Source organism: Opisthorchis viverrini, assembly GCF_000715545.1.
Source record: "Opisthorchis viverrini unplaced genomic scaffold opera_v5_433, whole genome shotgun sequence".
Lineage (NCBI taxonomy): Eukaryota > Metazoa > Platyhelminthes > Trematoda > Opisthorchiida > Opisthorchiidae > Opisthorchis > Opisthorchis viverrini.
Genome location: NW_008752093.1, coordinates 347620 through 363964, shown reverse-complemented (window position 1 = coordinate 363964; position 16345 = coordinate 347620). Strand labels below are relative to the sequence as shown.

At 46.0% G+C, this 16345-nt stretch overlaps 1 protein-coding gene across 1 annotated transcript in view; it reads left to right on the top strand.

The window, feature by feature from the left end:
• The window catches only part of T265_10999 (hypothetical protein), a gene marked incomplete at both ends in the record, with an annotated part of 10558 nt that extends 7174 nt beyond the window's left edge, over nucleotides 1-3384 (top strand). Inside the window, one exon of the mRNA XM_009177533.1 lies at nucleotides 3258-3384. Within this exon, the coding sequence (XP_009175797.1) occupies nucleotides 3258-3384 (127 nt within the window). The remainder of the gene's footprint in view (nucleotides 1-3257) is intronic.
• Nucleotides 3385-16345: the final 12961 nt, after the last annotated feature.

The window sequence follows — 16345 nt, the reverse complement described above, 5'->3', positions numbered from 1 at the left end:
CAGAACCGTGATTGAAACCCAGCTGTGACCTTTCGTTCGCTTCTGTCTAGACTTGGACATCGTGGCCATATCTTAACTCTCAAGCTCCTTCTGAGTTACGCAGACTGTGTACCGAAAGGATGCTATAGCTGAACGATTGTTTTCATTTCATCTTGAGTGCGTGTGCTTTTAGTTTGTGGAGTGGAGGGGGCGTAAAGGCGTTGATTGAAAGCCTTTACGAATACTGTCCCATTTGAGATGAGTTTAACGTCCTTTGAATGGACTTCGCTGGCATCCGCGTAAGAACTGAGACTCATGGAGTCAAAGGCTCCCTTGAAGTCAAGGGAAGCCACAATTATTGACCGGCGATATGTAGAGCGCTGCTCCAATATTTGAGGTAGTGTGAAACTGTGTTCAATACCGGAGCGAAACCCAGCTTTCGGCCGTCAGGTTTGCTTTCACCTTCCGGGTTTATTCGTCAATGCTGAAACCGGTGGTGAGTTATGACAGGCGTAAGGTTTCTATCTGTATGGTTGTAACAGTCGGATCGCGTACCTTTTTTGGATGGCAGTATGATAATCAATCAGCTCGATTTGCGCATAATGCGTTCCGATTCCCAACTAGGTTTTCACGATTTTGTTAAGGTAGAAAACGAAGATGCACCATCGGCTTTAAGAGGCGATGGTAGAAGCTCATTTGGCCGGGCAGTATGCTGGCGTTTCAAGTCAGAAAGGCATAGTAGTACTCCATTCGCTGAGGCCTGAGCTCAGCAGACTAAATAGGAAAGGGGAACGGAGGCCAATGGCCAACCAAACTGCTGACAATAGGCCTCTTGGGTTCTCTTCTGCAAACTAACTGGAATAGACCCCGTATATTCCCTGCTGCACTATCCTTTCCCATTGGGCTTTTCAATTTGCACCAACTCTCTCCATCCACGCACAAACGTCATTTGAGTTGCCGTGTAACAGACAGTTCAGCCGAATCATCCTGCAGTCCTGTCTTCATACAACGTCTTGTATGATGATGTAAGAGCTCCAGTGGTTACTACTTGCGCGCTCGGAAATACCATACGCTGAGTTATCGGTATCACATATGGTGGTTACTATCCTTTCAAATAACCGCTTTTCTATCATCACAAAGTACTACCACCATATTATCTTTTATTTTTGAAGAGCATGGTCAAAAACAAATGCAAGCGACAGATGTGGAAGGGTTACAGTAGAATTTTAGAAAGAACGAGGGGAGCATCCCATTCGATGTCGTGCAACCAAAAGTTGCAGTCAAACAAGATGCATCCCAGTGTATGTGGAACAGTTTGGTATGGAAACACGCATGTAAAGACATTCAACCGAAGGTGGGACAAACAGTGCTGAATGCTCTTCAAGGCGCATTAGGCGTTAGCGCATTCGGACTCGCACATCAGCCACAAACTGTCCGTCATACTGTGTCTCGTGTGAGAGTCACTGGCAGGAATAGACAGCGCCATGTACCACGCATCAAAGTATCCTAAGTACGCAGAGTACCCACAATGACAAGCAAACACAAGTCACTGACTGTGATCTCAGAAAGTAGCAGCTCAACAACAGCCTTGGCGGATTAAGGAAAGCAGATCCGTCGATAAAAATGCCCATCGGTTGATGGACCAAAAAGTCGACGTCAAATGTGTTACACGTAGGGCTGAGATTGTGGTGAAAGAATGTTCATCAGCACCACACTTCTGCTTCCTCACATCCCACACAGTAACTCCGTGTCCATCCGAGACTATGTTTTTGTCCATCACAGTTGCTCGGCGCTCCCAAACAGTGATTAGGTCAGGCTTGATGAAAGACGTCGACGTAGGTGCTCTCAGCTCTTCGAAGACGGTGTATCTCATGAACCGAAGATGTTTCGCGAGTTCCCTTGCAACCCAATTATGGCGAGCACATCTAGCATCATGCGTGATCCAGCAGGACTGCAAATTATGCACCACACTCACCGGTTGCCACAGTTTCTAGGACAGATCGTCTGGCCATCATGACCACTCCGAGCGCCTCTAACTCCCGTCCCAAGCAGGTTGCATCGGAGCTGGATGCCGCGGCAAATAGCCGAGAAAACACCCCCTCTGGAAATACAAGCCATTGATTCGAAAGAGCTGAAGAGATCAACTATCGTAAACCGCGACTGTCAACGCTGTTGTGCAGACCATCACCCCAAGCAGCCACCAGCTCTTCCTCATTGTTTATGAATGAACTCGGATCTTAAGACTGAGTTCCTGAACAATCTTGCCAAGTGCGGAATCGTTGAGCACACTGCGTAGTAATCGGCATTGAATAGACAGCACCTTTTCCATACGCGCTGTCCGCGCATCGGGATAATTGCAATCAGACTTGGGATACCAAGTCCCCCATGATGTTTACCGGCGTGTATGTAGCTGACTGGGGTATCCTTCGGTAAACGTAGTTAGCCACGAATAGATTGCCCGATGTAATTATCCAACCTCGGTGGACTTGGCCGAGTACAAGCGAATATGTCAGCCTCGGTATCAGATAGTTCCTTATTATCTCCATTCTTTGATGCGGCTTCAACGGGGCACGCGTCTGCCCATCGAGCAGTTTGAGCAGCTGCTGTCGGTGGTTGAAGACTTTTTTACCCTTGAAAGCAAAGGGGATGCCTAAATATGTCACAACGTCTGTCCCAAATCAGTGATGAGTTCCTCGGCGAAGCAAAATGTTTCGACGGAGACTGCTATCGCCCAATGTTTTCTATGCCCACAAATCACTATGGCTTTCTTCCTTTAGTAATTGATCTTCATACCAGCTCTCTCCAACTCGACTGCAACAGCTTCAAGCTTCTCTTTGAGGCGAGCCTGACTTTCTGTTTACACGACTCAGTCGTCAGCGAAGGCAAAACCATCCACTAGGTTTTCATGTAACAAAAATGCCCATCGGTTGATGGACCAAAAAGTCGACGTCAAATGTAGGGCTGAGATTGTGGTGAAAGAATGTTCATCAGCACCACACTTCTGCTTCCTCACATCCCACACAGTAACTCCGTGTCCATCCGAGCCTATGTTTTTGTCCATCACAGTTGCTCGGCGCTCCCAAACAGTGATTAGGTCAGGCTTGATGAAAGACGTCGACATAGGTGCTCTCAGCTCTTCGAAGACGGTGTATCTCATGAACCGAAGATGTTTCGCGAGTTCCCTTGCAACCCAATTATGGCGAGCACATCTAGCATCATGCGTGATCCAGCAGGACTGCAAATTATGCACCACACTCACCGGTTGCCACAGTTTCTAGGACAGATCGTCTGGCCATCATGACCACTCCGAGCGCCTCTAACTCCCGTCCCAAGCAGGTTGCATCGGAGCTGGATGCCGCGGCAAATAGCCGAGAAAACACCCCCTCTGGAAATACAAGCCATTGATTCGAAAGAGCTGAAGAGATCAACTATCGTAAACCGCGACTGTCAACGCTGTTGTGCAGACCATCACCCCAAGCAGCCACCAGCTCTTCCTCATTGTTTATGAATGAACTCGGATCTTAAGACTGAGTTCCTGAACAATCTTGCCAAGTGCGGAATCGTTGAGCACACTGCGTAGTAATCGGCATTGAATAGACAGCACCTTTTCCATACGCGCTGTCCGCGCATCGGGATAATTGCAATCAGACTTGGGATACCAAGTCCCCCATGATGTTTACCGGCGTGTATGTAGCTGACTGGGGTATCCTTCGGTAAACGTAGTTAGCCACGAATAGATTGCCCGATGTAATTATCCAACCTCGGTGGACTTGGCCGAGTACAAGCGAATATGTCAGCCTCGGTATCAGATAGTTCCTTATTATCTCCATTCTTTGATGCGGCTTCAACGGGGCACGCGTCTGCCCATCGAGCAGTTTGAGCAGCTGCTGTCGGTGGTTGAAGACTTTTTTACCCTTGAAAGCAAAGGGGATGCCTAAATATGTCACAACGTCTGTCCCAAATCAGTGATGAGTTCCTCGGCGAAGCAAAATGTTTCGACGGAGACTGCTATCGCCCAATGTTTTCTATGCCCACAAATCACTATGGCTTTCTTCCTTTAGTAATTGATCTTCATACCAGCTCTCTCCAACTCGACTGCAACAGCTTCAAGCTTCTCTTTGAGGCGAGCCTGACTTTCTGTTTACACGACTCAGTCGTCAGCGAAGGCAAAACCATCCACTAGGTTTTCATGTAACTGGCATCCTAGTTGAGACATCGGCAATCCATTGTGAACATTATTGGGGGGAGTGGATCTCTGTCTCACATCCTTGTGGCATTGAACGTCGAGATTGTGGAAAACTGCTACAGCATTCTCACAGGACTGTGAAATGTATCTAACTCAGGCTGACGGTGCTCCAAACGCCTCGGAAGATCTGATAATTGTCATACGAAATCATAGCGAACACTTTGCAGATATCAGCACACGCCAAGCTGAGGTTAGGAGCAGTCGCTGGAAAGGGACGAAGCAGGACGATGTAGGTGTGCAAAAGGGAGTGAGGTTGGTTTCAATCAACTGCTCCAGCAGCGACAACATCGAACAAGAATGGATGACATGGAGATCGGTCCCAATTGGTCGGGTGCAGTCGAATTTGCGACCTTCGGAACTAGAGTTATGTGAGCAAGACACATGCGTTGGACAATCCCAACGAGGTAAAATGAGTAAGTTGAAATACCCAGTGAGTGCGTTGGCGTTGAACCAGAAATTGAATCAGAAATGTTGCAAACGTCTACTGACAGTGTCATGAATGGTGCAGGATCACCTTGTTGGTTAGTGTGCTTAAAAGTTCGAATATTAGTTGCGATATAAACGGGGTCTTCAATTAAATGGAAAAGGTTTGGAACCCATTGAGAAGTCATGGTTTCGGAAGGGCTTGGTAAACGATCGGTAGTCTGATCAATAGGCTGTAATATGTACTTGGTTACTTTCTCATGGGTGTTGGACAACTTGTCCACAGCTGAATTCTGCGGAAGAGTAATTATCAAAAGGAACGGAAATGGAGGTGGGAGAGGATATGAAAGAAAAGGCAAACATCAAGATTCGTGTATTTTCGCTTACGGTAATAATCGTTCAGCTGTAGCATTCTTTTGGTGCCTAGGTTCAACACCACCCGAAAGAAGCTCGAGGGCCTAGATACTACCAATTTACTCAAGTCTAGCTAGGAGCAGTCAATATGTCGAGTTTGTGTTCGAGCAACGGACCTTCCGGCCGGTAAGCTTGTGACTTAACCACTGAGCTGTCTCAAGCTCCCACTGATCTTATCCGACGTGTCCTGTGCAGCCGTCAAAACTACACGGTGGTCACCACGTGACGACCAATGTGGCATGGAGGTACACTTACTTGCGCAACTCCCTGTATGTGAGTTGATTTATTCCCTGGGTGCCCAAGCTTAGATGCGAAAATGCGTATGGCTTGTGGGAGCCAGTGGCCATGTTGCGACAGAGTATATATCTATGGGTGGAACATCATAAAGGCTCGACAACCTATTGGCCCTGACTATCTGGAATGCATTCTCGCTTTCAACTAACTCCAAACAGTCTAGTCAATGCTGAACACGTGGATCTACTTCAATCTTGGAATGGTTCTTGCGGTACCAGTGAGCTTGGAGAAGGTCATCTGGCCCAGTTTTAATCAGTCGAATGATCAAGGAATAAAGTGGTGAGACTATCCTAATACCACAGACCTTATGGAACAATGGGCCAAGTAATTCAGTAAAGTGGTTATCTGTATCCTTATCTACTTTTCCCATGGTAGGTACTTCACCCTGAGCGGTGAATACGCGCATCATCCACTTTCTTCTTGTGAATTCTCTCCCGGGCTTCCTGTCTTCTGCATATTCTTTCTCACTGGGCGACCATCTTTAAGAGGGCGTCGCGCATGGAATACCGCAACAATCGCGGAACATTGTCTCCAAACACTCAACTTCTCGCACCTACTCACGAACACCATTCCGGTGAGGGATAGCATCGATCATGCTTCGGCCTCTTCAACAGCCACTGGATTGTTAGATCAGTTAATAAAGTTTACCAGGTGGCACACACGAAATCACCACAAACCGAAAAGTACGATTATGTGCTCCAGGCTTGTGTTGACGGACATTACGCTTGTAGCGAACCACAGTCTGGTTCCGAAAAATTAGTTGGACTGAGTGCTGTATACTCTGCGCCATCTCTTCTTGAGCGTGGATGGGATCCCTACAGAGCCTGGTACGTAAGCGGTCCCGATGGCAAACATACCCTCACCTCCTAGCCGGACTACCTAACCAACCCAGATCCTCTCATACTACCAACAAACTGCCTAACTAATGTTTGAGTGTTATGTACTGGGTTTACATTGAATAAGGTTCACAAGGCACGTCAGTTCAAACCTGCAGATGACATCTTCGATGTGATCATCATCAGGTTTATCTGTTTGACTGCCGTTTAAAGCCGTGGATACCTTGTTCCTGATTATCTGCCGTGAAAATATTGAGCTTCTCTCTCTTAATTTCCTTCCGCTTTTCACTATTGCATTCTTTGCCCATATTTGTATGGCTGTAAGGAGCCAGTATTTTTCATCGGTGTATTACTGTCGATGATGATGCTTCTGAAGATAGTCTATTTGTCATGGTGCGGGTGCGTGATGAGCCTAAAGATCTTCAAAGCCGGTAGCGTGGAAACTGACAAGCTCACTAGAGTTCAACATTTGCGATCGCAATCTTTGGTCAAAGATTACCTCATCTTTCCCCACTACACCCATCCTCCTCCAATGTGTTTTTCATTTCCATCCAGTGAACACATCGTTTTTATGGTTGACCCGTTTTTAAGACTCCCTGGCTTTCTGAACTCCGGTAGCCTCCCTAGAATGCCCGTTTTTGACTACTACTATGCAACACACTAGCTGTAAAGTCTGTCACGCGGTTGAAATGTGACAATAGCAAACTCACCTCGAACCGTTCGTCTGTTGTTCACAAGCGTAAGTTACCCCACTAGTTCGGACGCCATATAGACTAGATACAATTGCTGTCGTCAAGATCAAAGGTAGCCCGAGCGGTGAACCACGGATCAAATCGAATCGTTCGTCTGTCGGAATATTTTTGACGGATGTCAGGTTCAGAATAGAATCATGCAGTTCTCCCGTAAGTCACTCGTGTCCTAATCACAGATTAGTCTGCATACGTCCTGGTCCCGTTCATCGACGTTAATGTGAGCTTATATGTATAGCAGCCCAGTGACCGTGGAAACTACGGGCTCCGGTACAATGGCTGGAAATGCTTCATGCTGTGGCCACACATTGGTTGGGTACTCGCTATCGTCGCCAGTGTCCATCGTAGAAAAATGTTCAATTTCGGCCGTTTTTGGGAATGTGGAATGCTAGGAGGTCGGAAAAGTAGACTGGTTAGTGCCGCAATGGAACGGGATGAAAGTTGAATGTCTACGGCATAAGAAAACTGGGTAATCATGTAATATCGATAGGAGGACCACGCAAAAGGCACTTTTTAGGCCATAGCCTAACGGGTTCTTTGATCCGAACTCTGCTTTTGTGCAAACTCTGCTTAAAACACGCAATCCCGAACTGCTTACGTAATCTGTAGGGCTCATATCCTCATCCGAACCTTCCCGCATAACTGTTTTTCCTGTTTTGTTCCTTCCAGTTGGTGAGCGGCTGGATTCAAAGCGACTTGAAACGCGGACTAGGTTTCCATCTACATGACCACTACTGCTCCGGTTCCCATACAGTTACAAGGTAGCTTAACACTCGTGCGCTCCAAAAGTCCTCCTACAACCCGTGCCGTGTCTAGATTCCATCCTGCTTCGCCTGTCCGTGTACCTTGGCTTTCATATTACTTTGGCACAACTGCTACGACCTCAGAGCAGCCAAAATTCGAACTTCTCTCTTCCCAGGGCCTGGTGGTCTGTCCTGTTTGTGCACAGCATTTTTCAAACAGTAAATTGCTACAACACCTTGCGCTACATTTGCTGGTCGATGAACTCTATTTGGGCACATTATGGCCATACGAGTTTTGCCCTGAATGCATCTCACCCCAGACACGTGAGAGTATGTGTGACCATCGACGTGTACATTCCCACTTACGTGACAATGGCCCGGCCACTCTGTTGAATGGTCTTTTTGTCTGTCCAGCGTGCGAATTGAGCTTCGCTAGCATACTCAAATTCGCTGTTCATCTATACGAACGGCACGTCTTTCGTGATGCACCTTATGTTTGCTCCATATGTCACTCGTTTCACACTTCTCGGTATGTCGAATTGATGCAACATTTAAGTACCTCTCACAACAACACCAATCAGCTGTTCTGCCCATATTGTCTCAAGTACTTTGAGTTACCCACAGTAGAAAAAAACTCACTAAGCAATACAGATGTATTCTCAGCGCACCGTTTATATGATCACATGCGGTCACATTGGGACGACCTTACTTATCGCTGCGATTGCTGCCGGCTAGATTTCAACAGATTGTGCGCCTACAACTGACACGGCCTTTGCAGACGACCACCTCTCATCTAATCAATTGTGTCTATACTATTCAAATCACCTAAGGACATCCACCCCTCGAATGAGTCTAAAGTGTTTGGAATGTGGTGAAAGTTTACGACAACCGATCAGTCGTCATTTCAATCTAACAGTCCGTTGTCCCAGTTGTCGCTTCGCCTCGTCATGTAGTATGGCCGTCCACTGTCACTGGTGTAATGTACACTCCGCTCCGCCAGTACCTTCCTCTTCCTCCTATATCATGGACCTATCCAAGCAACTTACCTCGTGGGAACGATGCGTAAGCTCATTGCTTGGTTCAATTCATTTGGACCAGAAAGCAAAGTCCACGACAAATCCTCCGCCTCATGACCCCTGTGGATCCTTATTTTCTCGAGTCAGACATTGTAGACACAAACATCCTCCTCCTGATATTGAGTTCCACGGTCTATTACGTTGTCATTGTGGGTTTCGCACTATCATTGGCAATCAGATGGCCAGGCACTTGGCCAGTGGACGTTGTAAATCGACCACAGCCTATTTGGACTACATCCCCGCCTTTCCCATCTTTTCCGTTGTTGAACGATCCCGCAAAAGCTTACTGCGTGCCAGAAAACGTGCGCTTGATAAATTCAATGCCTCCCCTTTTGTACTTCAATCTGTCGGTTTGCTTTCGACCAGATGATAATATACTCATGGGCCACCTTATGTTGGGGCGCATTTTTCCACCTGTTCATTTGACTAATGTCAGCATGTTAGGCAGGACCTTTTTGCACATATTTCATTGATTATTATTACTATTACTATTATCTGTATTTTGTCGCAGCAGAAAGATAGTACTGGTCTCTGTGCATTTTAGTTGATCACAGCAGTTATTTGAAGTTCTTGTGTATTTCAACAGTGTTTGGTGGTTGCCCAAAATGCACTGTGGACCATTGATTTGGTACATGTTTCCAATCGTCTTGTACTTGTAGTGCATTTCCAGCCAAATAATGTACCTAAATCTACCAAATCAGCATTTTTCTCTCCTGAAATGCAACCATCTCAACTGTTGCCAAAAGCTTTGTTTTCACAAACCAAAGAGGCGAGCTAAGAGGATTTCGGACTTCGGAACTCTCTGAGCTTTTGTCATGCATAGCGATACAATGCACTCAAACTTTGCACGAAGTTAGTCGCTTACGGTCATGAAGGGGTGGCGTAGGAGTTTGCCTGCGTTTTTTCCGGTTGCATTTTGAGCTCCTCCGACAAATGGAATTCCGAAGGACACAATTAGGTGGATAGGAAGTCAGCTTATTGGGTTGACTCCCACTCCTTGCCACCGAACTATGGTGCTATGACCGACAAATGACGGATCGTGTCTGTCAGATCAGACAGCAAACTAGCATCGAAGGCAATGCTGACAAGAACCGATTCCTGCTCCTTTTTAATTGTGTAATTAAACGGTTTCAAACTGTGCTCTACTCGTCTTTGCAGAAATTATCTCTGGCAGCTTAAGACTGTGCCTACGCTCCGTCTGTTCTGCTTTTTTGCATTAGTCTATGCTCGAACTTATCGCAACAATGTTAGGACGATCTTCTGTCTCACTAGATCACTATTTTGCCGGCTATGAAAGCCCGTAAAGCCTGAAGCCCTGTTTTACTAGCTCGGAATCAAAGTGCAACAATGGAGTGCTTTTGACCAGTCGTCTACCATGAAACGCCCCAGTGGACCTTTTACATAGGAAACCAACTCAGTTACGTGATCTGGTGTAAATTATACAGCTTTACTCACCTCGATGAACGCGTAAGCTTTGTCTACATGTTGTGGTAAGCCTTGTCGCTAATAAACCCCTACCCTTTTCACATCTAAGAAAGCTTTTTTTTACGTAAACTAGGTGTGTGAATAAGATTAGTCAACAGTCGGGATCTGCTTACATATTTAAGGAATCGGTAGATACGGTCGACAGTATGTTAGTGGTATACAATCGTCACTAGGGATTCTAGTACCCCAACGTCGTTGTGAACGATTTCTACAGCACGAGGCCTCAAGAGTGTTTCGTGACCACTCCATTTTTCTGTGTATAAATGATCACGCTGAAACGTTACTGGATCGTCCCCATACAGGTTAGCGTCTTTCAACAAGTAAATCGTACGATCACTGGCAGCTCTGAGTTGAATGCCGGTTGACAGGTGTGATTATCCTAGAGTAAATATCGGGAGCGCAGTACACCTTTCGGGATTAGGCGCATTTCGCCATGATCATTTCACTTCTGGATTCTCTGTTACCTTTTTTCTCGTGGGTAACACCGATTCCGAGTATTATTGCAGCCGAGTCATTTGTCTCTAGGAAAAAGTTGTCGTAAAGTAGGGCTAGTGTTTTTTCCAAGGAAAGTCTTGGTATATTCTCGTGACTTGGTAAATGGTCTTTCTCCGGTTATGGTTACTTGGTCGAAAAATCATTCATGAATGTGGTTGAGTTTTGGAATAGCTTCTCAATACGTATGCGAGGTTTTGCTTATGGGTAAGGTCCAGGAACTTCTTTTCCCTGTACATGTCTTATCTGGTTGCCGTCGTAGCTATCACCTTTAATGCGTAGGTGCCCATTTCCCCGAGCTAACTCTTCAGGCCTTCAGTGCTTGCCTATATCTCTCACGCCCTCCCATTCTCTGTTGATGTAAACTGTACCGACTGGAACCAGCGCGCCTTTGGCATGGGGTTTGTTATGATAAAGTAACCGACTTTCAAGTTACATCCAATTCTGTTATCTGGTCTGGTAATGAAGAATCCGTATTTATCTAAGTTCCCATGTCGCGCCATTGCGGCTTTAGATGGCTGCTTTGGAGTATCTAGAACTCTGATGGGTATCACGTCCACACGGATTTCATGCTAATTTCGTATACTTGACGAATTTGTTGGAGTAATTATTCAGATCACCTTCTGTTATATCTGACTGCTGTTCCGGCTCCACTGCCTAGTGCCAGAAAAAGACTCACCGATAAGGGACACAACAGCTTTATTGCGAACAAGCGAGAGCGTGCAAGTGCAAAATTCACAACGGCCCCACGCTGTTCAAAGGGGCTTTTTGATATTGATCCGGGCTGCCTAATAGGCATTCAGTGAACACCCGTTAACGTGGATCGTGCTTCTATGAAATGCCTGAACGCTGATCATATTCGGTCGTGCATCTGTGGCGTGTCTGAATATTTGCAGGCACGCTTGCGGTTTTTGCCGAATTGATTGACTGGATGCTTGCCGGCTTTCTTATTGAGATTTTGGTGGGGATCTATGGTCCCAGTAGGTTTCGGGCGTTCTGGGGTTACTTTCAAGAATCTGACCTTCCTGACACCTACCCTTTTCGGCCGTTCAACGTAAGGTTGTCGGTGCGGGTCAAGTTGAAAAGGTCCCACCAGTTTTCTGGTGCGACCGGTACGGCGTCTCGATTGCAGCACTGGATCCGTCTCGGACGGTACATGTGAAGCGGTAATTATTGGTGCTAATCCAAGGTTTCAAGTAGCAGGTTGAGGTCCAGTAACGGTTCTTCCGCTTTTGGGATCGGGCGTTGAGTTGGCCGTAACTGATTTATATGCTGTTTCCATATCGATGATCCCACCTGGACGCTGGAAACCACATGACCGATTCTTTCGAGGACGACTAAAACAGTCCATCTTCGGTGCCCGGAGCTATAGTCCCTCACAAGCACACGATTTCCAGACCGGAATGTTGACTTCCCTCCTGTCGGTGTTGATGAACATAAGTTTTCGATCGGCAGTGTTGAAAAATTCAGCAGATCAATCCATTCTATGCCCAGGAGATGAGGCTGAGAAGCAGCAAGATAGGCAATACCACGACCACGGTGGCTTGCTTTCTCCATCTCACAATCGAATTCACCAAGTAACTGAAGGTTACAAGCTGAAGCATTGCTGGAAGTGTTCATTTTCGGTCTGAGCTTCGATCATCCGATCTTTCTTCAGGTGCGCCGGGAAGCTGTATCGAGCTGCAATCGGATCGTGCTTCTGTTTTCTCTGATTGTAGCGTATTTGCGACGAGCATCGATCTGGTTTTCAAATTTTGCAAGTATTGCGTTAAAACGGGGTTTTAACTGGCCTCATCTGCTTCGTGACCTCTGGGTTTTGCTGCGTCTTTGGCTAGGTTTCCGCGTGGGGTACTGGCTTCCCTTGGGCCCGCGTCGATTGCACACTGAACATTTGTGCTTTTTATAGGGACACAATCGCACAAAATGCCGTTCGCCGCATTGCCAGTATGCTGAAGGGGGCCATGCTCCGTTCGAATTTGCCACCACGGGGAGTTGACTCGATGCCGTCGTGTTGAAAGCAGGGTTGGATAAGGGCCTGTCCAACACGGCCGTGTCGTGTTTGAGATTCAAGAGGCCCTGGTAATCACGAGTAATGGACTGCAACGTTATCTCGGGAGTTTGTTCAATCTTGTTCAATAGTCTCGCTCTGATATCACTCTGATTGCGACTGAAGACCACATATAGAAATAGGACATTTGAATTGGTCTTCGGTCGTGGTAGATAACTTGAATTGTTCGCATTCAAGGTTGACTCTACCGGCATAAGTGATGTAGTCTTCGGATTCCTTTTTCGCCAGTTTCATAAACTGGTAGCGATTATTTAACCAAAAGGAACTCTTACCGAAAAATGCTTAGAGTTGCTGCACGGTTTTGTCGAAACTTAAATCTCGGGTTTTCTTTGGCAGGATGAATTTGTGCCTTCCGTTGTGCCGAGCTTTCTGAACAAAAAGCGTACTTTCCATGCATCATCTCTTCTGACATCTTCGTAACACCTGAATTACGAATTGAAGGTTAGGCCGGCATCAGGGTAGTACTGAAACTCCGTGATGCTGTTGGTGATTGAGTCAATTGAATTTGCATCTGGAGCGGGACTTAGCGGTTGAATTTTAAGTTGCTGCGTCAATGTATTCACCAAAGGCAATCGCGGCGCCGTTGTGGCAGAATTTCTTTCAACGCTTCAGAAGCTATTGCCATGGTTCCTTGATTTCTGTTGAAGGCACTCTGTTATATGCCATGGTTTAGTTTGTTGGCCACGAAGAGAGCGTGCACGTTTCTCTAGTTATTCTCAATGAAGGGAGCTCTTTGGGACTGGAACTGGGAAGCATTCGCCTGGTAGAAATAAATTGCGGGCGCGAAATTTTGTGTTAACTGAAGAATGGAATAATTCTTATTTACGGGTTAGTAAGGGACCAGAATGTAACTAGGTGACTTAGAGGATAGATAAACTGCCCAGGCTTCAATCAACCCATAGATGTTGCTTGCCGCACAAGATCCACAGCTGAAGAGCTTGAATGTGAGTCTCTCGCAGAGAGTTTAATCTGCTTTCTATGAGGCAACACCTCAAAAACTAGCGAATCCAAATGAGTTTTGTCAATTTATGAAAGACTATGATTGGGCACAATAGCGCTCAGTTTTTTGCGAATCTGCTCAAAGGTGACAAACTCTCAGCTACGACCTAACGGTGTGTTGTTTTATCCCCCTCCTGGGTTAGCTTAACTCAGTCAGCAGTCCCATGAATGAAACCTGAAGTCTGAGTCCAATTAGTGGTATATTTTAAAAAAATACCGTACAACCAGAGGGCATAAATTCTGGAGTGAGAATACTCCAATTTATTTTACCAGCCGAAAACTAATCTGAGCGATTCAGACACCGCTGGACACATAACAACATTGGTTAATGAATGGGGTGTTTGTGCATAATCTGGACGAGGAATGTTGCGTCTAAGGTAGACTCCCTAATCCAGTTCATTTTTTCTCCGATCATAAGACTCACAAAAGGGAGCAGTCAGGGCTTCCGTTATCGTAATAACATGCCGGAATTTCGACTGGGGAAAGTAGAACCACCTATAATCATAATGTCCATAGCTATCGAACTTTCCGAGCTCCATGTTCGTACGTCTGATATCCACTCTTCTTACCTGTCTGTTCGATGTAGGTTCTGTTATGCTTGTTTGGATCTATTAATCGGTCTTGGCGATATAAGTATCATCGCAGCTGCAGACGAAACCTGCTAGACAACTTGCAAAGCAAGGTAAGTTTACCGCCACTGACCCATCTGAACAATCACTTCTGAACAGGTCAAACTTCAGCGATGTGACGGGTTTGCCCGACGCCTGCAATGACGACGTGGAAGCTCTACTGTTTATGTCGATCGACTGACCCTTCTATGAGGTCTTCCCAGTCAGGTAAAATCAAGGACGCTTGAAACTTGNCGGTAGATACGGTCGACAGTATGTTAGTGGTATACAATCGTCACTAGGGATTCTAGTACCCCAACGTCGTTGTGAACGATTTCTACAGCACGAGGCCTCAAGAGTGTTTCGTGACCACTCCATTTTTCTGTGTATAAATGATCACGCTGAAACGTTACTGGATCGTCCCCATACAGGTTAGCGTCTTTCAACAAGTAAATCGTACGATCACTGGCAGCTCTGAGTTGAATGCCGGTTGACAGGTGTGATTATCCTAGAGTAAATATCGGGAGCGCAGTACACCTTTCGGGATTAGGCGCATTTCGCCATGATCATTTCACTTCTGGATTCTCTGTTACCTTTTTTCTCGTGGGTAACACCGATTCCGAGTATTATTGCAGCCGAGTCATTTGTCTCTAGGAAAAAGTTGTCGTAAAGTAGGGCTAGTGTTTTTTCCAAGGAAAGTCTTGGTATATTCTCGTGACTTGGTAAATGGTCTTTCTCCGGTTATGGTTACTTGGTCGAAAAATCATTCATGAATGTGGTTGAGTTTTGGAATAGCTTCTCAATACGTATGCGAGGTTTTGCTTATGGGTAAGGTCCAGGAACTTCTTTTCCCTGTACATGTCTTATCTGGTTGCCGTCGTAGCTATCACCTTTAATGCGTAGGTGCCCATTTCCCCGAGCTAACTCTTCAGGCCTTCAGTGCTTGCCTATATCTCTCACGCCCTCCCATTCTCTGTTGATGTAAACTGTACCGACTGGAACCAGCGCGCCTTTGGCATGGGGTTTGTTATGATAAAGTAACCGACTTTCAAGTTACATCCAATTCTGTTATCTGGTCTGGTAATGAAGAATCCGTATTTATCTAAGTTCCCATGTCGCGCCATTGCGGCTTTAGATGGCTGCTTTGGAGTATCTAGAACTCTGATGGGTATCACGTCCACACGGATTTCATGCTAATTTCGTATACTTGACGAACGTAAACTAGGTGTGTGAATAAGATTAGTCAACAGTCGGGATCTGCTTACATATTTAAGGAATCGGTAGATACGGTCGACAGTATGTTAGTGGTATACAATCGTCACTAGGGATTCTAGTACCCCAACGTCGTTGTGAACGATTTCTACAGCACGAGGCCTCAAGAGTGTTTCGTGACCACTCCATTTTTCTGTGTATAAATGATCACGCTGAAACGTTACTGGATCGTCCCCATACAGGTTAGCGTCTTTCAACAAGTAAATCGTACGATCACTGGCAGCTCTGAGTTGAATGCCGGTTGACAGGTGTGATTATCCTAGAGTAAATATCGGGAGCGCAGTACACCTTTCGGGATTAGGCGCATTTCGCCATGATCATTTCACTTCTGGATTCTCTGTTACCTTTTTTCTCGTGGGTAACACCGATTCCGAGTATTATTGCAGCCGAGTCATTTGTCTCTAGGAAAAAGTTGTCGTAAAGTAGGGCTAGTGTTTTTTCCAAGGAAAGTCTTGGTATATTCTCGTGACTTGGTAAATGGTCTTTCTCCGGTTATGGTTACTTGGTCGAAAAATCATTCATGAATGTGGTTGAGTTTTGGAATAGCTTCTCAATACGTATGCGAGGTTTTGCTTATGGGTAAGGTCCAGGAACTTCTTTTCCCTGTACATGTCTTATCTGGTTGCCGTCGTAGCTATCACCTTTAATGCGTAGGTGCCCA